The sequence below is a fragment of the Balaenoptera musculus genome, chromosome X (assembly GCF_009873245.2).
Source record: "Balaenoptera musculus isolate JJ_BM4_2016_0621 chromosome X, mBalMus1.pri.v3, whole genome shotgun sequence".
Lineage (NCBI taxonomy): Eukaryota > Metazoa > Chordata > Mammalia > Artiodactyla > Balaenopteridae > Balaenoptera > Balaenoptera musculus.
The window spans coordinates 83,998,876-84,023,973 of record NC_045806.1 but is presented as its reverse complement, the minus strand read 5'-3'; the positions used below and the strand labels follow the sequence as shown (position 1 = coordinate 84,023,973).

At 39.5% G+C, this 25,098-nt stretch overlaps 1 protein-coding gene across 2 annotated transcripts in view; it reads left to right on the top strand.

The window, feature by feature from the left end:
• The window catches only part of PCDH19 (protocadherin 19), a 103,193-nt gene that overhangs the window by 61,083 nt on the left and 17,012 nt on the right, over window positions 1–25,098 (top strand). The window contains exon 4 of one of the 2 annotated variants that reach the window (XM_036839977.1): window positions 499–668. In XM_036839977.1, the coding sequence (XP_036695872.1) occupies window positions 499–668 (170 nt within the window). Of the gene's footprint in view, window positions 1–495; window positions 669–25,098 lie in introns of both variants that reach the window. The other variant, XM_036839976.1, reaches the window with a different exon arrangement.

Here is a 25,098-nt window from a genome sequence, read left to right as displayed (position 1 = left end):
TTATTTAACTTCCGTGTGCCTCTCTTTTTTTCACCTGTAAATGTGAATATTAATAGCACCTGTCTCTTATAGAGTTGTGATTATTAAAATAGTTAACTCATGTCAAGCACTTAGTGCCTCATGCACAGTAATCCCTCAGTAAACATTAGCTGTTATTATTTTAATTTGATTGTATAAGAAGAGAAAAAAACCTTCTGAAATGATGATATTTTTTGCAGGTGGTTGTTTCAGAGTTGTAGCTTCTTCCGCCTCACCCGTAGCGATGCACTGAAGATAAGCGAATGAAAGTATTAGCTGCATCAGCATCCAGTAGTGGGAACCTCTCTACAATGTTAAGTTCCGTGATCTTTAAACAGAAATTTCTCTTCCTCCTGCCCTGTTGGACAATCCAGTTGCTGTTGGCCTCACCACAGAGCTGACATCATCCTGGCTCTGAAAGATTTTTAAAAATCAGATCTATCACAGTTATAAATTATCATTCTTTCTTTAACCCAGCAGCTCCACCTTCAAGGACTTAGAGGGCAACAGCCTGAAGGATAGCGGCCATGAGGAGAGCGACCAGACTGACAGTGAGCATGATGTCCAGCGAAGCCTGTATTGTGACACTGCTGTCAATGATGTGCTGAACACCAGTGTGACCTCCATGGGATCTCAGATGCCTGATCATGGTAAGGGCTGATCGGCTGTAAGTTGCAACCATAGATTCCAAAGAACCCAGGATGTTTGGAGGCTCACTGCATTACTTTACTGTAATGAGTGTATTTTCCTACAGGGTTTTGAGATGTCCTGACACCTGTCCAGACTCTTCTTCACCCTCCCTGAGTGGATCCCCTATGATCATATAATGTTCAGGCATTTAAAAAGCTAACTACCTATACATATTGCATACATACTCATCAATCATAACTGCACTGCACACATAGGAAATTAGCAGATGCCTTCTCACTAGGAATAAATGCCTCTTTTTGCTTTAGTACATGAATTGGACTGATCAGTTGAGTTGCAGAGAACACAGCACTTATGACACCAAAGGGGTGAGTTTTATTTCCATATCAAGTTGGTTAACTTTACCCAGAAAGAGACCCTGTTCTCTGACCACAGATTGCGTACTCTTTACTGAGGAGAGAGTACAAAACTTCCCATTTTGTCTATGGGGCTGTGATGCCAAATCCCATTGATTTTTTTTTTAAAGTATTTGTTATTTATTTATTTATGACTGTGTTGGATCTTCGTTTCTGTGTGAGGGCTTTCTCTAGTTGTGGCAAGCGGGGGCCACTCTTCATCACGGTGCGCGGGCCTCTCACTATCGCGGCCTCTCTTCTTGCGGAGCACAGGCTCCAGACGCACAGGCTCAGTAATTGTGGCTCACGGGCCCAGCTGCTCCGCGGCATGTGGGATCTTCCCAGACTAGGGCTTGAACCCATGTTCCCTGCATTGGCAGGCAGATTCTCAACCACTGCGCCACCAGGGAAGCATGCCATTGCATCCCAATGCATGCCATTGGTCATAGGAGAGACCAGGGTAAGAAAACATGGCTGACTTAATGTAACATTCTGTGCATGTCAAAAATGCCTCAAAGCACATGTCAGGAACGGCATCCTCATGTATGAAGAAGAGTCTATTTTTGGGAACTCAGCCACACATGCTTTAGCAAGAGGAGCCAAGCATAAACCAGGCTATAAAAACATTAGCAGAGTTCAGCTAAGGCAGAATGTTCAGACGGACTTGGGCACAAATGTCATTTTCAATGTTTTACTGATGCAAACATGCTAGGCAAACAGCCTGTCTTTTTCAATTAAGAACTATGAATTCAGCTTGGTGTTTAGGCTCAGTGAAGGTTCAGAATGCTTGGCTATGTCTTGAGAGAAGCTAGACGCAAGCTCAGCTGGAAGCCCCACTGCTAAAAGACTTAAAGATGAGAAAACAAAATATGGTGATTATGTGCTGGTCTTCAGCTGTTTCATTTCACTGTAAACATCATTAAATGCTTTTGTTTTGGTCTTGTAAATGAATCCAAAGGAAAAAAAAATGTACGATCCACAAAATAAAATGTTTTCTATGGAGAAAAAGTTAGTCACTGTAGATTCTATTAAATTGTTTAATCCATCCCCTCCCCAGCAGATCCAAGTGTCAAAGTCTATAATATATATGTCACTACCGATTGTGCACTGCTGCCTTCTCTCATTGGTGAGTGGTGCCATCCGCAGAGATAATATACTTTCTGGGTGACCTTACTAAGACTAAAGATGAAAAAATTAAACATTTATATAACTGAAACAGAGGCTATTTGATTCTCAGAGGATTAGCAGCGTGTCACAGGATACAGACTGATATGTATCATTTACTAGTCTTGTGTCTCAAAGAAATGCTTTTTCATTTGTATCAGAAAGGGTTTTAGTTAGATGCTCTCTAAAATGAAATGACTCCAGGAAAAAAAATAGTCATAATTGATTCTCACTTTGTGCCTGGCTAGAACAACATCTGTTTTAGTTTTTTGTCACATGTCTCTAGGAAAATAGTACCAGTGGACTGCAGCTAATTTTTCTGAGGGAGTGTTTCTTACAAAAGGGATGTATTGTGTATAGATACTGTAGACTTGTAATAATGAGATTCTAAAGCAAATGTGTGGCATTATCCCAAGACTCTCCTATGTTTAAGATGGGGACTACGCACACACACACACACACACACACACACACACGCACACAATTTTTTGCTCTTCTGTTTTGGCAACACTTTTACATTTTGTTTCTCAATATTCGATTCTTATCTATGTATCTTCATTTTTTCCATTATTCTAGCAGTGGCTAAACCTTGAACCAACCCTCGGGTTTGTTCTTTTCAATTTGGTTGAATCATAAAAGTTTAGTTACAAAGGGAATTCAGGCCTTGTTTACATCTCTGGCTCTACCTTATGATATCCCAGTACTACTGAGCTTTCCATAATGGTACTTAATTGTATCCCCAATCAACTCTAGGCTAGCCACATAGGTGGTGTCACCAGTTTACTTGGGTTGAATATTGCTACCTCAAACAATAGCAATGATTCAAAAATTAACGTTTTCTAGCATTTTCTCAAACTTGGATTCATATAATAAATGTTTTTCATTTTATCCTAAGGCATAGTGGTTGAAAGACAATCACTGACTGATTGCATTTTGATTGCCCCAACCAAACACATCTGTGAGCTCGGTCAGGGTGGAGATATGATGGAATGGCAGGAATCTTTTCTTTCTGGATTATTATCAATCCTGGTATCACTCTCGACAAGCCTAAAACCAGGTCAGTGGGTTGATGAACTGGCTGAGCTGAATTTCCTGGTTGCCAGGTGACTGAATTACATTTATCATCTGCAGTGCCTTTGAATTAATATGTCTCAGCTTGTCCCCCATACTGTAGCTCTTCTCATGGCTTCCCAGAAAAGAAGGTGATGGAACATTCTTTATCCTGTACTTCTACTGGCATATGGCACTTTTTTGCAATGCTATCTCTCTATAGCTCTCAGAGTGCCTTGAGAGCAAGTAAGTGTTATCACTCAGCAGATTTTACCACCTGATCTGGTTCCTGATGTGATTTGGTGCTGAACTGGGGAGTCGCACTCAAATGTTTTAACCATTGTTTTCCCTCCCTGAATTTGAGTTATTTGGTAAAATTACCACCTTCTGGCAGGGGCAAAAATTTCTTCCTATGCAACTTCTGCAGACAATCTCTAAGAAGAATAGCCAAAAAGTAGGATGGTCAGAGATGCCAGAGGCTCATGGGTTTGTTGCACAATTGGGGGTTTCACTGGGCTTGAATCTCTTCCTATCAGGGTTATTTTTGGATTGAATAGTGCTGGGTTAAGAGGCTTTTGTCTCCTTGCTTCTTTGCATGCCCATTTGTGATGACTTGGATATCCCATTATGCATACTCAAATGTGTAGTCCTGATATGAAATTAGAGTTTATAGGTTCATGTCTTAGAACCGTACATACTAGTCCCAAGCCCAACTAATTTGTTTCAAATCACACTCAATCTCTTACCTTATGATTTTAATTATTGATTATAAATTCATCAGCTGAAAAGATGACTCTAATTGCTCTAATATGCACCTAATTTGGAGTTCACTACAACACTGAATTGGTTTCCCTCCCATGCTAATTGATACCAAATGGAAGCAACATACAGAAATTTGTGATAACATCTAGCTGATTTTGACATCTAAAATCACCAAAATGCAATATAATGATTGCTTTATTTCTGGGAGTGTAGGTTCTTCTGCATTTTCCTAAACTTGTTTATTTGCTAGTTTCATCACCTGAATATCATTTAACATGTTTGTTGTGTAAAACATGGATTTGAAGAACTTGATCTGTGCCTAATGTAACCACTGTTGCAAATTAGCCATGAAAATATTCTGTAGACTGCATACTATGCATATTCTAGTTTCAACCACAGGTGTATTAAGACGTTTACACTTTCAGCACTCTACCAACAATGTGTAATTTAATTTCCTCTAGGCTTTTAATGAAATTATGATTCAGTGACTGAACATCCTTTCCTTATCCTCTTACCTATCCCCCGACTCACCTCTCACCTCACTAAATTTCCAAACACTCATTTCAATTAATCTCTTAGCAAAATAGGGAGTTCTCAATGGAGACTATTTTGTGACATTGCAAAGCAGTGTGCTGCTGGGCTCCAGAAATGGTAGCATGAACCAGATGTTCATAGAGTAATTGAAAATTCCATTTTATCAGAATAGCATTTGCTGTCAAAAAGTTTTATCTTTACTTCAACAAAGAGGTTGATTAGCTCCCCCTGGACCCGAATTAGCATCTTTCAGGCTAGATATACTGTTTTGCAATTCATGTGGTTATTTCTCCCCTGGTTTTGCTCATATAGAATCTTTTTTTTTTTTTTTTTAATGTGAGTTTTTTTTTTTTAATTAATTAATTATTTATTTATTTATTTTTGGCTGTGTTGGGTCTTCGTCTCTGTGCGAGGGCTTTCTCTAGTTGGGGCAAGTGGGGGCCACTCTTCATCGCGGTGCGCAGGCCTCTCACTATTGCGGCCTCTCTTGTTGCGGAGCACAGGCTCCAGACGCGCAGGCTCAGTAGTTGTGGCTCACGGGCCTAGTTGCTCCGCGGCATGTGGGATCCTCCCAGACCAGGGCTCGAACCCGTGTCCCCCGCATTGGCAGGCAGACTCTCAACCACTGCGCCACCAGGGAAGCCCTAGAATCTTTAAAAGATGTCTTTAGCCTCTTAAAAATATACCAGGTAAAATGTTTAATTACTTGAACACAGTAATGTATATGTATACAGTGTTTCTATATATATGACTTGTAGGTTTTTTTCATCTTGCCTCAGGTATACAGCATTCTAACCAGACAGGAACAATCCATGCATAGATATATATTATTCATTCATTCAGCAATATTTTTGAGTGCCCACTATATGTCTGGCTCTGGGAATGTGTCAACTACTTCTGTTATTGACTGTGAAAGTTATCTTTTTAGCTTTGCTTATCCGGGTTTTACTGGGGTGACCAAGGTCAGCTCAATGATGAAATGAATAATTCTTTCTGATTTTAGAAATCATCATAAGAATAGAGCCTGGGACTAATAAAAACCTTATTAATATTGTGCCAATAAAGCAAAAGAAACAATAAAAGAAGACTTACAGTCAAGATCTTATTTTTAGTAAGAGTATCACGGAAGATTCTTCCTCGATGTTCTAATTTGAACAGTGTCACAATGTTAAACATTTTCTTTTTAAATCCATCTACTCTGAGATTGAACTTCCTGCTTACTTTTAGTTACTGTCATTGTAAGATGGTTGGTTTAATCTCTGACATGCCCAGTTACCTTGCTGGTTAAGAGGTACTCAGTGATACTCAATACCCAGTCTCCCTTTCATTCTGACATCCAGGACCTTTATCCATTCTCAGTCTCAGCAATGGCTGGGTAGGTGGGAAGAGAAGTGACAGGTGGATGCTTTTGTTTATTTCAACTACATTGCTGCACCAGATAATTGGACTCCTTCCAAAGCATTATTTACATTTTATTGGCAAGGTGGCTGCTAGAATAAAATGTTGTCCTTAACTAATGGAAACATCCATGCTCTTAGCAGTTGTTTACTAGCATTATTTTGGCCTGGGCCTTTTGGTCAGAGAATTCTTTTAGGACAGCTCTGTTCATCTGCTTTGAAATAAAAGCACTATTCCTTTTCTTAATATAATAATGTTTTCCTGATCTACTTGGAACTTTTAGTTGTCTCATAGTCATTGTCTATTTTAAAATTTATTATTATTAATAATTACCTGTAGTATGGGATTCATTACTCATCACAAGAATAAATGCCAAGGGCTTTCTTTACTGGTTGACACTAAGAATTTCTATATTTCTGAGCACTCGGAAAGCATTGGAGGATGGAGGCTATATAAAGGGAGCACACTGAACAATTAAGGGTTTCATTCTCTAGGAGTTTATGACCCAATAGCACAAATGGTCCAGTATGGAATAGACTGCAGAGGATCAGTGAAGAAATTAATTAAGATTATTTGAGCTGGAAAGCAAAGTGCATTTCAAAAGACAGTTTGGTGTAATGGGATCCCTTTGGAGGAATAGTGGAAGCCAGGCCCCGACATAGTATGCAAGATAAAATTATGCTCTATGTGGGTGATTTGCTAGGTGAATTTTTTTCCAATTGCTTCATGATGAAGCAAGTTCTATAGGCCATGATAAGTAGGGACACTGCCAATAGGACAACAGATGAGAAGCAAATCAAGTTGTTGTATAGGGCTAGATCATATGGTTGATTCACATACTCAAAAAGTCCATTGAAATATCAAGATCATTATTTTCTTTGGGTCTCTCAATCTATTTAACATTATTTCTGTCCTATCATAAGATGGTTAAGGACCATAAATAAACTCCATCAGGATGGGAAAACATGAATCTGAACTTTCTGTTTAAATATTTATGAAGTATTTTTTCTGTCATCTTCCCTTTAACCCTTTTATTATGAAATAAATATGAAGAATTGAGTCATAATTTAAAAAGTAATTTCAAGAATACCAAAATCATGTATTATTCCTTTATTGCACTATAGGCAAAATACTTGTGAGATGGCTTTCCTTTCTTACTGTAGATGCTTTTTGTCATCCAGGATCAGGTCTTTGCCCCAGGTATTTTTGGTCTCTGTCTTCACCAGATGGCTCATTGCCTGTTTGTTCATTTTGGGCTAAGGAAAGCTAATTTGACACATCCACTTTTGAAATGTGGCTTGACAAGAAAGTCTTTTCAATTTCTATTCCTACCCCAAGGCTTACCCCCAATAAAACTTCAGCCATGGAAAAATCACCAGGCACCAAATTGAAAAAGGTTTGAACTGGCCTTTAGAGCCATCAGAAAAGTTACTTTTTAGAGACTTACACACAGCTTAAAGTGGGTAGACAAAACAGATGCTTTTGCAGTTGGGCAGAATGGAACCCCCTCCCCGCCAACTAGTTATTCTGCCATGCAGAGAGAATACAAAGCAGTTCCCCACGGCTTCTCGTAAAGAGATTATCAGTGAGATACCAGTCTCTAGAGTTGTTCTGGAGCAAATCCTTTGGGACTAGACATTTGTGTGCAAGTCACAGAGTCAGAAGGGTGTTGTGGGATTTTAGGTTTTATGCTGAACACTGGACTTCACCCCAAAACGTGCACCCCAAAGATCTACTCTTGTAGTTAGAGGAATAGGTGAGATGGTAGGTAGCAGAGGTGATTTGAAAGGCACTGAATTCAGAAGGGGCCAAAGGAGTTTGTCATAAAATGAACCCTGGGTGAATTCATTCAAAGTTTTGTCTCATTGAGGTGGCCTCATGAGAGACACTTTGTCTTTTGTGGGTTCTTTGTTATCAGAAATAATAATTCTACTCCATTATTCTTCACGACGGTGTAGACAACAAACTTGTAAACTGTTAAATCTGAAATAATAGGCAACACCATCTTATTGTTAGTTCTTTTAAATCTTAATAATATCCATTTTCATGGCAAATGAGACACTTTATGTTCCTGTCTTAGTTGAACGGGGAGATTTTCAGTTTGGAAGAAGTTAAAACCTTAAAAACACATTCACCTCCCCCTACCCCAGTTAGCTAAGCCTTAGATTCTTTCTAATTTGTGGTTTAGTAACTAGACTCTAAGTCATGCAGGAGTGCAACTGTAATCTACTTTAAAATAAAAGCATAACCTATTATATTGCTTCCCTTTTGACAGATATCTGTAAACAAACACTGCTATAATCACCTGGAGAAACTTGGTGACCTTAGTTGATTACAGCAAGGCAGCTTCCCAGCCATTAGCTTGCAAATTCAAATCCAGTGTCAGAGATACATTTTTCCAATGTGTGGCCGCTTTCGCCACTTCTAAGCTCATATAGTCACTCCTTTCTGTCCTTAGGTTGGATAATAATAGATGTTTGACCACTTGCTTTCTTCCCTCCTCTTTCACCCTGTGGAGTTTCCAACCTGTGTGAACAATAGAATCTTTCCTTTTTAATACGTGTAAAAGGGGGAAAAGAGGAGTGGTAGAGGTTCCAAGATACTCAAACTGGTCAAACTGTTCTAAGACATCACCACCTGCTGTTTTTAATCATTAATGAGGTTGTCAGTTGCTCTAATCTGGGAGGTGAACCAAAAGAACGGTTTTGATTTTAATTTAATTTAAAAATCAGCTTATTGGAAAAAAAATGCCTCCAGCTTGTAAGAGTCAGGTTGCCCACTGTTGATAAACTAAAGTAAGTCAGATGCAGAAGCTGAACCATGATTCATATGCAAATGTGAACTATTTTAAATTTGGGGAACTATTATTATTATCATCACTAGCTAGAAAATTTAGTCCTTTTAATTCAAGGACCCATTTTATTTCAGAGACATGCTTCATATAAATATCTGTTCCATTTTTTTTTTCTGGAAGAAAAACTGATGCACCAAGAATTTGAAAACTTTATTCACGTCAGAACACAAATCAATGGCAAAGTCCAGAGTGAAACCCAAAGTGCAAATTCTTTTGCTTGACTCACTGCCCATCAAACTGTACATTTTAGAAGCTGAGTGATTATCTGTGAGTACTCTATTAAGTTTCGGTTTTCTTACACTGGATGATTTTGCTTAGCGGCAAAATGAGAATTCAGAAATATGGTGTCTATGCACAAACTGGATCTTAAAGACCTGGAGCCAGACCTTTGTTTGTGCCAACTGTCAACTTAGAAGGTTTCATTGTGCCTCTCAGAGCTTCACCAAACACTTTCAGATTTATAATTGATGTCAACTGAAGTTGAAGGCAAAGAAAACCTGCCTTATTTGACTGCAGAAAATGTTACCTTACTGTTGGGCCCTAGTTAGCTGTAGGGTAGGTGTATCGAATCACACTAGCCTTCTGCTAACACAGCAAGTGAGCACTTCCTAAATTCAGCTGATAATCAATCTAGGCAGCTAATGAGTTTGCAAACAGACTGAGCTGCTGGAGCTGGCACCAGGAAACCACCATTCCAAACTAACCATCTCTTATTAACCTTTTGGTGTTTCCTTTGTGACGCTAATTAGAGACTCATAAAACTATCTGCTTTGGATCTTTCTTTGGTTTAAAATCCAGTTTTCAAAGAAACACAGTCTACTTTAAGGCTTCCATTAGTATGGTGCCCCTCATGGAGGAAAATGACTGACTTGCCATTTAAGTAAGGTTTGCTTAATTAATCTCTAATGTTCCAGCAATTAAAATGCCAGAAAAAGTTGCTTCTGTAGTTGGTATAATTTATAATGCTCTCCAGATTCCGGTGATATTGAAGTGGGTAGCAGATGTTTCTACCAACATTATAGGTTGATGGTCTGAAGGTATCCATTCCCAGGATGTAACCCTGTCTGCCAGACTCCCTGTCTGCCTTCTGCATTGAGCTAAATTCCTCTTGATTGCCTAAGGGCATTAGAGGTGTGTTTTGCTTCTTTTCTGCAGGATGATGAGCCAAGGAATGAGCATTGTACTGTTGGGAGGGGGGAAGTCTTCTATATTTAAAGAGCTGTTTAAGTCAAAATGATAGGTTATCAACTGGGCCTACCCAACATTCAAACGATTACATTTGCATGATGAAGATGAAGGAGCAACATTCCTTTCTGCTATTGTCCCCCATCCCACTCCCTCGTTGATAGTTTCCACACCCGGAAATAAGTGTCACTGAGGAAAGAGCATTGTGAGATAAGTGTTCAAAACCTGTTGGACTCATGTCTTCATCCTGTGCTTTTGTTTATCCATCTACAGCACCTTTAACTGCCTCATTTCTCTCTCATTGTCGTAAAGAAAAATTATCTAAAATGAACAACTTACATGATCCTAGGGGACAGAACCTTTAGATGAGGAATTGGCTGTCTATTAAATAAGTGAGATTTGCAAAGTTAGACATTGTTTTATTTAATTTAGAAAAGTGGTACTTTTTCCGGAAGCCTAATGTTAATTATGTAGGATCCTTTAGAGATTAAAATACCTATACCAGAAATGCAGACACAGAACCTAATATTCTACCTGCAGCATTACTTAGAGCCCCTTTGGTATCTTAATTTTCCACTTAACAGAATGTTTGAAGTCCTGAAAAGTCCCCAAAATCATCGTGAAAGGGAGTTCATGTTATATCATTTATCTATTACAGCAACCCTGAGAGGGAGACAAGTGTAGAATTTAAAAAAGTTAACAGAGGAGTGACAGCCATTTAAAATGAGGCTCAAAATCAGAATCTTAGCTGATTAAGAAAGGTAGACAAGGTTAGAATGAGGAGTTGAGAGAAATGAAATAAGATACAAATATCTGTGGTTGAAAGTAAGGTTGGCAGGGACAGGAGAAGCATAATCCAGACAGACTATCTAGCTAATCCTCATAGGTAAACCGGAGAATTCTAATTATCATTAGAGTTTTCCAGACAGACAGTGTCCCATCAATTCAGGCTACAACTAATATAAGCAAGTCTAGCTTCTACCGTGTTCCACTTTCCTCAAGATCGATACCACTAGTCTGCCTGTAAATCTGAAGGCAAGCATAGCATCATAGTGACTACAGATTTTGGAATAAGACAGATCTAAGTTCCGTGCTTATCTTTGCTTCTTAATAGCTATTAACCTTACTCAAATTACTTATTTTTTGGAACCCTCAATATTCTCATCTATGAAATAGGAGTAAACATAGAAATTACTTATCAGGGTGGTTGTGAGATGATCCAGGTAAAGCATTTAGTGTTACTTCCTGGCACATAGTAAGTGCTCAAAAATAAAAAGTGCCATTATTACTACAGAGATTCAGTCAGTGAAATATCTACTTTCCATGATTTCAGGGACACCACTGTCCAGAGCCTCTCATCTGCTTGCTGCTATCTATGATACCTTTAACAGAGGGTCAGGCATTTCATTTTACAATTATAGCTCAAATTTCAAGCAGCCCATGGGAAGAGGGAATGCATTTATTCAAATTCACACTAAGTTGTAAATGACTGCTATTAGATTGTTTCTAAGTTTGGAATTTGGTGTGTGTGTGTGGGTGGTTTCTAGAATATTGAAGACTGAGTCTCAGCAGGTGGGGGGAAGCACAGAAAAGGAGTGCCAAAGATGACAACCTCATGAGTTCATCCAGAGCTATCAATGTCCAAATGAGTGCTGGATAATTATTTGATTTACTCTCTGTGAAATATCTGAATGCTGAAAAGCTGCCTTCACTATCACATCATGTTTCTGAATTAGCCCAGACTTTGGTTTGAGAAATTAAAGGATGTCCACTAAAGGTTCTTATTGATGCTGAAAACTTGGCCTCTGTGCACAGGTGCCAAATAGAATCTTCGAGACAGAGTTTTGGGTGAAGTAGAAAAGAATAGCTTTGTTGCTTTGCCAGGCAAAGGGGGACATAGCAGGCTCATGCCTCAAAAACTGTGTGTCCCAACCCGGGAGGATTTGGTGAGGAGTTTAATAGCAATGGTTCAACAGTGGGGTTGCTGATGAGGATCTGGGTGCGTGCAGGGCCTGCACTCCTTTAATCTGGTTTCAGGTGGTCCCCTGATGAGTTTCTCTAGATTATTCAAACTGTGATCTTCTCTGGAATGAAGAATGCTAAAATCTTCCATTTGTTGGGGGTTTTAGTTCTTTACAGAGCTCAAAGATATTGTTATGTGTATCCTTGAGACGGAACCAGGACCGTGCCCCAAGGCTGCACTACTGTTTCTTGGCTGCTCCTCCCTTGTCTCTGCATCCCCTCCCTTCCCTGATTAGCAACTGTTCTAATCTGCCCTTTGAAACTCAGGGAAGGTCATGAAGGCTGGAGTCTATTCCCTACAAACAAGAAATGGGGGACATGGAAAGGCTTCTGTGCCCAGGAGCCCCACAGTGTCCTGCTTGGTTTCACTGTGGAATTTGAAAGAGAGGTCCATGTTAATCTACATTACAAAATGCACATATTCTTGCACACCTGTGGTGAGGCAAGCAAAGTTCTAGTTCTTTTCTGTTGGCATTGACTCTGCTTTGCTTTTCCTCTGCAAAAATGTGCATGTTCCAACCCCCAGGGGCTCTATCCTTCCCTGCTCTCCTTCTCTTGCCTCACTGCTCTTAAATGGCTAATGGGACATCATTTTGATTCTTTTGTTTGTTTGTTTGTTTGTTTCTATCTCATGCCCAGACTTTCATTAAAAAATAAATGAGGAGATACATTTTTCATTTCTAGTTCTCCTCTAGAAGTCACCCTGCAAAGGATCATTTCTATTCTTTTTTTCTGCCAGTGGACTGAAAAATGCCCAGCTCCTACCTGAAAGGTCATATCTCCTTGTCATATGAATGAGCTCACAGCAAGTCCATGGGGACAATGTCATCTGAGCAATGATGGGAATTTATGTGCCTTTGGATTTCTGCCTCTTTTTTGTAATGAAAAAAATGAATTTGTTAATGATAGAAAAAAACTCAGCCAAAGCCCCTTATAAAATCCTCTCTATATAAATGCCAGGAGAGGGCCACTCAAATACACAGTTGATAAATGAATTTTCTTTTTCTTTTTCTTTTTTTTTTACTCATGCCTTGCTTAGAGCTGTTTGTCTTATATTAAGGTAAGTCAGGTAGCTCATCTTCACTGGTTATAGTGTGTTGAATTTAGCCAGCAGGCTGTGGTTTTGTGGCATAAAATGCTTTGGTTTGTAAGGGACCTTATGACATGTTTGTGTTTGCCAGTAAATGGAGATGGAGAGAGAGAGAAAGACAGAGAGAATGAGAGAGGGAGAGAGTGAGAACACATACAGAGACTAGCATGGAATTAGGGATATGCAAAAAAGACTTATAACACAGGAACACACACTGTGTTTAAAAAAGGCAGATTCTGAAAAACAAAACCAAACTTCCCTAGCTTGAACATAACATTCTATGATCAGTGTAACTGGAAGGACATAATTTTTGCCTTTCTAAAAATCCAAATCCACATGATATATGCAAAATGCTAAAAAGATCAATATAGCCCTAAAATGATTTAATACCATGTTGCCCAGCGGAAAGAGAATTGTAGTTTTCACTCTATTATTTATTCATCACAGAGCCCTGGGTAAGTCACTAACCTCGCAAAATCTTAATTCATATATTTATTGAGAGGCTGATGAGCAATGTTGCAATAACATTGCTAGGATCAATAACCAAAGTGCTATTTATATGTGTATAATACTTTTTCTTGGTACAATATAATTGTGAGTCAGCTATTTTTTTTTCTCTGCCCTTCTCCTGCTTGACCTTTTGACATGAGCACTCTACTATCAGCACAATCTAGTTTAGCAGATAAACACTGATCTGAGAGTCAGGGGATTTTGGTTCTCATTATATTCCACAAATTCATAGCTGTGCAACTGTATGCAAGTTACTTGTCCTGTCCAGTCTTTGGGTTTCTCATCTGTAGAACAGAGGCTATTGGTAGTACCTACCTTATAGGGTGATTGTAAGGATTAAATGAGATAATGCACATAAAAAACTTAGATAAGTACCTCTTTTATAGTAGACACACAAAGAATCATGGTGGTAAGATGAAGCTAATGAAAACATTCTCCTTCTTGGCTTACTTCCCCTCTTCACTTATCCATATCTCTTTCTTACTTTAAAATCCTCTTGGGCAAAATTTAAGTCCTATAAGAAGCCATTCTTGACTGATCTCTCCTTTACTTGGCACCTCTTCAACAACTATATACACAGTTTATATCACATTAATTTGCATTTTACCTATTTTTTTAAAATGTAAAATGAGGGGGTTGGTAATTGTTAGGACCTTTCAACTTCCAAGCTCTTTTTATTCTGCATTTTGGGTTCTGGGCACAATCTTTTTAGATTCCTGAGCACACAGCCATTTGCCAATGGATCTGTAACGAGTGCCATACTCAAGTTAACAGACGGTATGGTGTGCTTGCTTTGAGGGGTAATTGCTCTTTCATCTTAATTTCCTCCCTTTGGCGTTCCTTTCTTGAAAACTACTCAATGGCAATGTCATGAAGCATGGGGTAAAAATCAAACTGAAGTAGCAGGTCACTTGTCTATTTCAGGAAAAATTACATTTAAAAACTAAGGACCAGTGAAGTTCTACCAAGGGAGGGGCTTTTCACCCTAGTATTAGAGGCCAAATAAGTCTAAGGACACAATGAACTTAGAATGTCTGTTCATTCCTCTTTTCCTAAGCAAGTTGGCTATACCTAGTTGATAACTGTCTTCATTTTCCTTAAACAATGTTTAAGACTCCTCCTCCTTGGCTACCATGTCACACCTCTCACAGTCAATCTGTTCTTCTTAAAATCTAATACTCTAAGCCAAATCTGGTGTCCTTTCTTCTATGGGGTCAGTTGTAAACTGCTCACTTTACTATAGCCTTTCCCTCCCCCTCCTCCTCTTCCCTCCCCCACCTTTTCCCCTTGATGTTTCTTATTTAGTTCTTTCTCCAACCCTCCCCCTTTTAAGCTCAGCCTAATTCCATCCTCTTTTCTTCTAGGGACAGCTTCTCTTTCACCATTATATTTTTACGAAAAACAGAGATATTTTCAATGACATCGAGTAAGAATTTTTTTGGTTGTAGTGGTTCAGTGTTCCTTTATGGGAGATTTTTATGGCTTCTTTTCATTCAGTAGAGTTGCCTTCTTTATTACTTTTCCCCTCCTCCCACACAGCTCATAGCACACTCCTATGACTAGAGAAGACCCTTAGTGAACAAATGTTGATTAGTTCATTGCTCTGAACACTACCAAACAACAGATGCCAGCCACCAATGTTTGATCCCCAGGGCAGTTCTCATCCACCCCATTCTACAGATGCCAGAGGTGAAATGATTTACTCTAAGACAGGGCAAGGATCAGAAGAGAGTTTGTGTTTCCTGGATTTGTTATGTGACTCCAGGGCATTGTTCTGTTTTTCCATTTGAAATCTCAAAGGCTATTGGGCTGGCAGGAAGTTTTCATTCCTGTTATGAAAGGGCTACCTCCTCCAGTTTAGAAGAGATGTTGCTTAGGGAAATTGCAGCAGAATATGGCAGTGAAGCCAGAAAGATCAGGGAGTCAGAAGCATGACTATGAGATGGGAGGAAAGAAATGTCGTGCCTAACTAGCCCAGGGGGCATGTTTGATAGTACCTGGGTGTGTCTACAGTATATCTATATAGATATTGGCCTTTCACTTTGTTTCTTACATTTTACTCTTTGAGTTGGTCTGCTGTGTAATCTGTGTCACTGGCAATTCCATTGACCACAACACTTCAATTGAATCACAGCTTGAGTCTTCTTGAAGTTTCCTTCCCTCTAACCTTGATGATTTCTTGCTCATGTTGGGGCTTGAAAAAATGTCTGATGAAATTCAAATCTTTAGCTTCTGTTCCCCTCATCATTTCCTCTGATCTGGGCTATTCTGGGTCAAATGTTTTCATTAAGATAAATGTCCTAAGTTTTATCATATGGTTTCATTCTTTTTCACTTATTGGACTGCAAGCTTGCTGAGACCCAATCATTCTAGATTGGCTTGTTCTTTGTGGTACTGTATGGACATTTTGGTGATAGTCATTTCTCAAAGATGACCTAAAAAATATTTTCCACATTGTTAAAACACTTTGTGATCATTCTTCACTAGAGTCTGTCATACAGAGTGAAGTAAGTCAGAAAGAGAAAAACAAATACCATATGCTAACACATATATATGGAATCTAAAAAAAAAAAAAGGTTCTGATGCACCTAGGGGCAGGACAGGAATAAAGATGCAGACGTAGAGAATGTACTTGAGGACTTCCCAGTATTTATTAAGGTGTTTTCTTTTTTTTTTCTTTTTATTGTGGTTTTTGTTGTTTGGGGAAGAGCCCTGATTCAGGCATCTGGATTCAAGTCCTGGATCTGTTACTAACTCCATTTGTGATCTTAAGCGACTTACTTCCTCATTTTGGGCCCCAGTTTCCTCATCTGTAAGTGAAGAGTTTGGACTGGAATGATTTGTAGGGCTCATTATTGCTGATACTTTATGACTTCAATTCATTTAGTATGAAAGGATTATTGGGGAAGTAGAAGGCATGTTGGCTGGATTTTCCTTTGTATTTCTAAAGACCAAGCCAGGATGGGAAATATGACTCAGTCATGGGACTTTGGGTTGTAAAAATCCTTCCATTGTGGCAAGTGAAATTAGGGTGAAACATTGGTGAAGATAGCTTGTATTAAACATTCTGAGTTTCTTCCTCCTCTTTGACTTTTGTTTGCATGTGTTTAGCTTAACTCTGCTTTCAAGTGCATGCATTTTTGTGAAAATGGTCCTCCTTTCCTTTTACACCCGATTCATGTTCTCATCTTCCTTCTCCCTTACTGAATCATCAATTTCTGAATAGTTTGCAATTTTCAACTTAATTAGGTCTTTCCCCTAAGTGAAGAACACAGCTGTTCCCTCTCTGATGTTTTGGCAGCTGCCTCTGCCTTTCCCAAAATGGAATGATTAGCTCTTTCTTTCAATTTCTTAGCTGTTCATTAATTCAGGACTACTAGCCCATCTCCTGGTGATGGAACTCCCAAATCTGATGACCAGAGTTGTTCCCTTTGGTGCCTTTCAATCTTTGGGGGTCTTAATTCACATGAAATTGGGAATTTAGCAATCTTTCAGAGCTCCATTTGCCTCATTATCTCCAATAATTCTGTTGTTCAGCCTTTTGAGACGCTGATTCATCTATGAGGAGAACCTAGGCCAATGTCCCTAATGTGGTTTTGATGGAGAAACAGAGGGTAAGAAAGATCCTAAATATACTTTGTCCCTGAATTAAATGGCTCTCATTTGTCCATTTCACAGACTCTCCACTTCAATTCCTAAGAAACCTTCTTGCCCATTGTTTTTTTTTGTTTTACTTTTATGTACACCTGTATTTTAGAAAGCAGTTGCTGTTTTTCCCTAGGTGCTTTGATGTTATCTGCCCCTCTGGTCTTTAATTTTATGATGACTCACTTCCACTGTTAACTGTTGGAAATTGCACTTATCATAGCTTGCCCTTACATCTAAGATATCAAGTCAGCTCCTCCACTCCACTCCATCTTCCCTCTCACATTATGTTCCCTGTTAATCAACTGAAAGTGTTTTGTATTGTCGGTCTAGTACTATCATTCCAAATGTGTGTGGTGCAGCCTATTTTTGCTTTCCCGCCCCAAGTGCCTCATTCAATTTAATTCCTCATACTTAACATATTAGGCATCTTGTCAATATTTCCTTTCTGAGGTCTATTTTTTAAATTTGAATGCATTCTGCGTGTGTGATTTTTTTTTTCCCCCTTAAGTGATGAGCTCTACTGCAGCAGAGAGTCAGAATTAGCTCTGTGCCTAGGAGGAAAAAAAGCACAGAGGGAAAGAGCATTGCTCACATTCTCAGAAGGAGTATGCGAGGGCGAGCCCTTGGCAAAATTGTGTCTATCGTGCCACTATATCTGTCTGCTCCTTCCCCTCCATTTGGGAACACTGGCATCTAATACTCCCCTTGGGTTTTCTTAGTTTCTGTCACCACTCAGGGCCCTGCATTCTCAGGCTTTGTTTCCTACTTCCCACATATACACTTATCTGTTTCACGTTCCATTTCCCCAAGGTCCTAATTATTCCAAGGGATCTGCTAAACTCATTGGTCTCTCTTTCCAAATAGCATTTGATATCTTAATGTGATGATAATACAAGGGAATAGTTAATGGTGGCATTTGGGCCACCAAGGCAGCCTGATGAGGGTGATCTCTTTAACTTGGGATCTTTCCCAGCATCCCTTCCTTTATATCCCACCAGTAGTTGGCTACATGGTCTAAGGATAAGGCCAGCTTGGACTCCATCTATCCCAAAGAGTTAGAGCTTCTTGACCTAAACATGTATGGAGTTCTTCCTTTGTGCCAGGTACTCTTTAGCTTGGTTTACATGCATTTTTACTTTTAACCATCCCAACAACCCCAGGAGGTCAGTGGGGTTATTCCTATTTTACAGATAGAAGAAAAAAAACTGAGGCACAGAGAATAATTTTAAGTAATTTCCCGATAGGGCTATTAAGTGGTAGAGCTGGAACTTGAACCAGGCAGTCTTGCTCCAGAGCCTACAGTCTACACTCTATGCTACACTGCCTCTGGGAGAGAGGGATGGTGCCTTTTTCAAATGCACACTTCACTGAGAGAAGCTGGCTTCAGGTGTGCTGCAGGGTGGTAAGCTTCCCTTTGGCAAGGAGCAGATTAAGTCTTGAGTTGCACCAGTAGATCTGACTTACATACACCTCATTCTATCTGGAGAGAAGCTTGCCTTTGGACACAGTGCTGCATCAGAATGGTTTGCCTTTGCTTTTCTGTACCCCCAAAATTAGCAATGCTAAAAATTTTCTTCACCAGTCCCTATGACTTTAGGTCCTCAGCAGGAATGGTTGTCAAATGCCTAGGACCAAACTTACACTCTATCTGTCCTCTACTTTTGGAGCTGATGGAGCTGTGTGGAGGGTTTTCCTTGGTGTTGGCCAGCAGGAACATGACAAACTCAGGGTGGGGGCTCTGTGAAGGGGAGAGCAGACTCACCCATACTCTCAAGGGCCGGAATGGCTAGAAACTGTGCCTCACTAAGGTAGTGCCAGTCTCTCCACTAGAAGTAGTTTTTCAGTGTAGTCACACAGTGAATTGTTTTCTGACGTGAATGGTTGTGTTTCCTGTTATTACTGCTTTTCCTTCTGGACTGAACTTGTATTGGCTGCTGCTTACTTACTAGCAGACATAAAGCCTCACACCTGTGGGATGCTGCAGGAAAGGGAGTTTTCTTTCCTGGTAGCCGTTACCCCAGTGCTGGGAATTTAATACATGCATTTATTCTTCTTTAGATAAACAGGATTAAATGTAGAATGAAGCAGGGAGCAGTCTTAAGCGGTCTGCATTTTGCATGATTTTCAGGGTCTGCACAGTTCCAGCTGTGTAAACATGATTGAAGAACTTAGGTATTATCTAATAGAGGAGGATTGCAATTTGGGAGAGGCCCGCCATGGCTGGGCTGGAGCCAGACATTCTTCTCCCCCCTCTAGTCCACACCCTGTGAGGTTGGCTTGCTCAGCTCCTAGAGTCAGAAGTGAAGATGGGGCAGCTGGTGTTAATTATATTGTCTTATAGCTTCTTATCAGTAGGGGATGAAAACTAGGCAAAGGTTAGGAAAATCTAAAGACACATGCTCAAATATGTTCCGGTTATGGTGCTAGGAAACAAAGAAATGGAAGATGTTGGACAAAATAAGGAACCCTCAAAGATTAAATATGACAGTGAAAAGAAAATGTCTAGTGAAATTGTAGCTGCATTGATATTCAGTGTGATTCTCTCCATGTTCACTGGAAGCAAAGGCAGAAGAATATTGCCTTTGGAAAGGACTGATTTGTTCTGATATCTGGACTCAGTTTTATTCCTGAGATTTGTTTAAATAATGACTAGCTCAATAATGCTAAAGACTTTTAATATACGATCACTATTATTGTGAAAGGAACTGTGGTTTCCCCATAGCAAATAAAAATATTATGGATTATCCAATTTTTCCATCCCCACCCTCCACCCACGATTATGTACAAAGTTGGCTCTGCCCAGTTCAATAGAGTCTGGAATCTAGTAATTGTTCTATCCCTCTAAAGAGGCACATGGACATGCATATTCCTGAGCCCCGAGGTATGGGCTTTCTGAAGATGCCAGGTTTCCATGCCTTGGATTTTCCAGGTTATTCTTGGAGGAGGGTCAGTGATAGTTAACACAAGGCAGTTGGCTTTCCTCTGGATATGAATGTCAGGATATGGTCCTGATCAAGGAAGAAAATAAAGCACTACCCTTTAAATGCACTGGGATGCTGTTGCATTTAGGGATAACTCAGATCCACTCCTGATACAACTAGCTATTGAAAAACTGTTTTCCTGAGCAGCTCACTTCGAAGTAGTGTCTCTGAGATGGAATATTCTTTTATAGGATGGGAAGCCTCTGGTTTGAGAAGAAAAGATAATTTGATAGAGCACTGAGTTTGAATCATATGGGAAGTGTTCAAGAATAGAAAGGGAAGGAAAATTCAATAAATTAACATTTGATGCAATATTAGGATGTTAGGGAAATAAGAGACCCACTAGAGAGTTCTAGGCTATAACGTATACACATGCATTCCTTTGTTCACTAGCTGTGGGAGTCTGAAGAGGCAGAAACAGGCCTCCAGACTAGCAGCAGGGCATATGAGAACCCCTACATCTTCCATCATATTTAACCAGGGATGGGAGGGGTAATCCTGTCAATACTGTGAATGTGGTGCCCTTGGAACTCGAGACTGGGATGCCTATTAGTGTTATGCTGAATGCTGTAATTGTGGCATGGGCAGAGCATCCCATAAAACTTAGCTCCTGGATACTTGTCTGAACCATTAGGTATGAGAATTATGGGTGCCATAATAGCACTGGAATTCCTGAAACTAAACAGGAAACACATTTGGCTTGTACTTCATCTACAGTCACTTACACTTAAGCTATTGATAGTTGATTGGGATCTGTAGACTGCTGGGCTTGCGCCTTGGGACTTCTAAGCATATTTGATGGGTGGAACAGACAGGGAGGCTGTAGATTTTGGCAAGCTGTAGTTCCCCTTAGTCAGGCTGACTGTATCTGACACTAGAGATTCCAATTCACCAAGATGAAGCTTACCACTTCTCTAGGCCTTGGCCGATGGCCCAATGATACTAATGTGAAGGACAGGAGAGGGCCAGTGATAAATTAGACTGCGTTTCCAGTGAGCAAATAGTTGAGTGGTTTACTGAATACCCTTTTGATTTTTTTTTGGCAGACATAAAATTCACGGCAACATTTTTAGAATTTGAGGGAATTGTAAGTCTTAAAATTTTATTTTATAATAAATGTTAACCATTCAGTCTCCTAATAGGGAAATGTGGGCTCTTTTATAGGGTGTGCAGACTATGTAGTTGTACAGATAATATTCCTCTCCTCAAGTTTTTCTTGTAAGGGGTTCTGGTAACATATCCGGCTAAGGAATTTCCAGACACAGCTGTTTCTAATATTCGGAGGGGCCCCCACAGAACCATCAGGCTTACTCTGAAGGTTTCTTGGTGGGAAGTGGGAAATGTCCAAGGGAACCTGCCTTTTTCATATTGGTGGATTTTCTGTCAGAGATTTGGCCACTGCTGTTATTTCTGATTGCCTCCCTGTAGCTTCCCTGGAGGTGTGAGTTTCTAGGCAGAAAGATTTGATGTGATGAGGAAAGGCTACAAAGCTAAAGGAAGAGAAACAAAGTCTGAGCAGAATGGTAAGACAAGAGGATATTTTGGGCAGGACAGAGATGTGTTGATTACTGTGGAATGGAGACAAGGGAAATGAGATGAGAAAAGAAGAATGAGAATTAATTCATGAGAGCACTTATTATTTATAGGTGGGAATAAAAGGTCCATTGAACTCCAGGGGAACCTTCCTTTATGCAATGCCTGTGAATATGTTAGAAATTTTGTGAAGACAATTCCATCTTAAATGCAGTGGGGGAACCGACAACCTACCTTGGAATATTCTATCTGGTGCATAGTCAATCTACTCTTTCCCTGCCTTGGACAGTCTTTGGGGTGTGGTCAGAAGAAAGTAAATAGAACAGATGAAAGATTTCCTCTCAGGACAGTTCAAGAGCTTCCTTAAACAAAGGCGAGATGTCAACGTCCCCTTTTACTCTCCAAACAACCTTTCTGAGAACCATCTTGGCAATTCTCTGACTTCTGCACAGTTCTAAGTAATTTCTGAAACACTTAGGTACCCTGATTAGTTTTACTTTTGAAAATAAAACTTGGTTTGTGTTTAAAAAAAAAATCATCTGGACAGTCTGTGTCTAGTTGGGTGGTGCAGAAGAAAGGCGGGCTCTTGTATCAATCTTTATTCCCTCTGTAAACACAGATGACCAGAAGGGAAGGCTGTTATTAATGGTAATGCAGACCAGAAAAACGGCTATTATTTTCAGTCTGTTGAACAGTACAAAAATGCTTCTCAAGCACTGTGTTCACATGTTTCTTTTTATTAGCCATCACACAAGGAATTAGACTCATTTCAAACCGTTCGTTTTCCCACTCTTGTCTCCGTAAAATCATTACTCATGAGTGGTTTCTTTGTTGAAATACCGCTGACCTCCCATATTGGAATGGATAACAGGGTGTTAAACATATAAACCTTTCAGTTTGCATAAACTCTGGAAGAAGGGGGACAAAGATTCCCCAGGAGAATAAAACCATGCGTCAATGTCTTTGTTACTGTCCTATAAGTATCTCATCCAGGAAGCTATGTCAGCATTACAATTCTGTGTTATGTGTGTATGTGCGTGTGATTAGTAACAGCAGAGAGCTCATTGATTGCCAGCAGGAGGTTTTAAAATATAATTCTCCATCTGCCCCGTTCTTTTCTCCTTTCCAACCCTTTTCTAAACCCCGCCCCCAATCCAGGACCATTAGGAGAGTTAAAAGAATTGTGTCACGTCTTCATATGTGAGCAGATGACGATCCTTAGCTCTTCAGCTAGTCGCTGTTTGCATTTTGCCAAAGCTGATTATTTTATCTGCAGTTTTAATAACAAGCTAGATTATTTGCTGTTCACTAACTGAGGGAAGCAAAGAAAAAAGATTTCAAAGTGGAATTAAGGGGATAAGAAAGCTCTAGGGCCAAAGAGGTCTTTTTCTTTAATTATTTCAATTTACTCTTAGAATATTTTTATGCTAGAGTCCAACATCTTAGATTAAACAAGTCTACACCCTCCTTCTCTATAACTGCCAAATTGGAATCTCAGAGAATAGAAATCATGCAGGCTTGAATGAAGCATCAAATTCTCTACTCCCAGTGCTGTCTTGTTTTCTGAACATAGAACTAGACTCCTCAGGGCTTCTTAAGCCACAACATGGCATTCCTTCATTAGCCCCATGTTTCACAGACCCAGTCATGAAAGATTGGCATTTTAACCAACAAGGGGCAAATGCAATAAAATTGGAGTTCAGAAGAGGCAATGTTTTGGAAAAACAGATTATTCCAAGGGTGGAAAGATACATGATCTGTACTAAATGGACAGAGCATTTAAATTTACCAGACTGATTTTTTAGTCATCTTTTGATTTGTTCCATTTGATTTTTTTCCAGCTTTATTGAGATATGATTGATATATAATGCTCCATTGTTTTAACTTCTGAATGGAGATGAGTATTCAGGATGATGAGGACTGGTAGGGGTGCTGGTGAGTGTGTGTGTATATCCGTGATAGTTTTTTTATGGCCATAGTTTAGGATTACTGTGCATCAGCTCTTACATAGATTTTTCTAGAGCCATGTCAGAATGTCTGAACTCAGGTCATCTCAACCGAAAATCTTCTGCTACTTCTGTATTCAGAGTTCAAGCCAACTCAGAAAAAGCCCTCACAGCTGTGGCCCAAAGAGTTTCTAAGACTTCCTCAATGCTTCAGATGGAGCAGCCATTCTTTCTTTCCAAGTAGAGTTGGATAAGCTGAAGGTCAGGGGGTCATACTGGAGCCACCATGTGCTGAAGGTGTAAAGGATTTTTTTCTTTCTAAAATGAGCGGCAGGACTAGCTTCCTCAAAGAATATATTAATTGGCCTTGCTTCTGAATTTGTCTAATTGCTTTTGAGGCAACACCCTGAAATATACAGCTTGTTTTCTCCTACTAGTATGATTAAGTGGACAACTGGAAAAAGAATAATTCTAAGTAATTCTAAGGAAAAGAGCAAAAGAATAAAATTGAGCATTGTCCGTGAAAGATGGATAATGACAAGTAAACATAGAAGGTGGCGTTTGATCCCTTCAATTTTGGTATTCATTATTCATAGTTATGATTCATAAATTCCAGCACAAATGTTAGGCCTGCACCTCAGTGACATACTTGCACTTTATTTTAAGCTGATTTCTACCTGGTTTTGCAAACAAGGATGTAATGATTTTGGTTACTTCTCACTCTCTCTCTGCTGCTATTTTGTCTTTTTCATATACTGGCTTCTATCCCTTTCACACTATCTCCATCATCCATCTCACTCCCCCGTCCAAGATTCATTCTCTCTCTCTGCCTCTCTCTCTCTCTCTCTAATGTTTTAGGAAAAAAGATTTCTAACATGGAAAAGTGATATTTGAATAGATTCCCCTAAGGCAATCAATTTACTTTTAATTTGTCTGGAAGGAAGCTTTTCTTTGTTGCTATGTGGAAGGATTGAAACTGCTGTAAAATTTATTAGCTTCCAGGAAGATATTTGAAATGAATATTTTTTAATGATTGTACTGTTTGCTGTACCCAGAAGCAGTGTCATTGCAATTACAGTATTCCAGATGGTTGCTGAAGTTATGCTGAAATATCAAGATAATGCTAGACTTTTCTATGAGGCTTTTGTTGGTAATGAATAGTCCAACCTAGGGTAGTTAATAGATATTAATCCCTCTGACACTCTTATTTGCTTCCGGTGACTATTTCTAGTGATTCTTACCTATCTGATGACATGACACCCACTATCTTTTTGAATCATTGCAAGAAACAGTGATTGGTTTACTGAACACTTTATTTTTCAAATGGGAAGGAAGTGATTGGAGAATTACTAATGTTGTT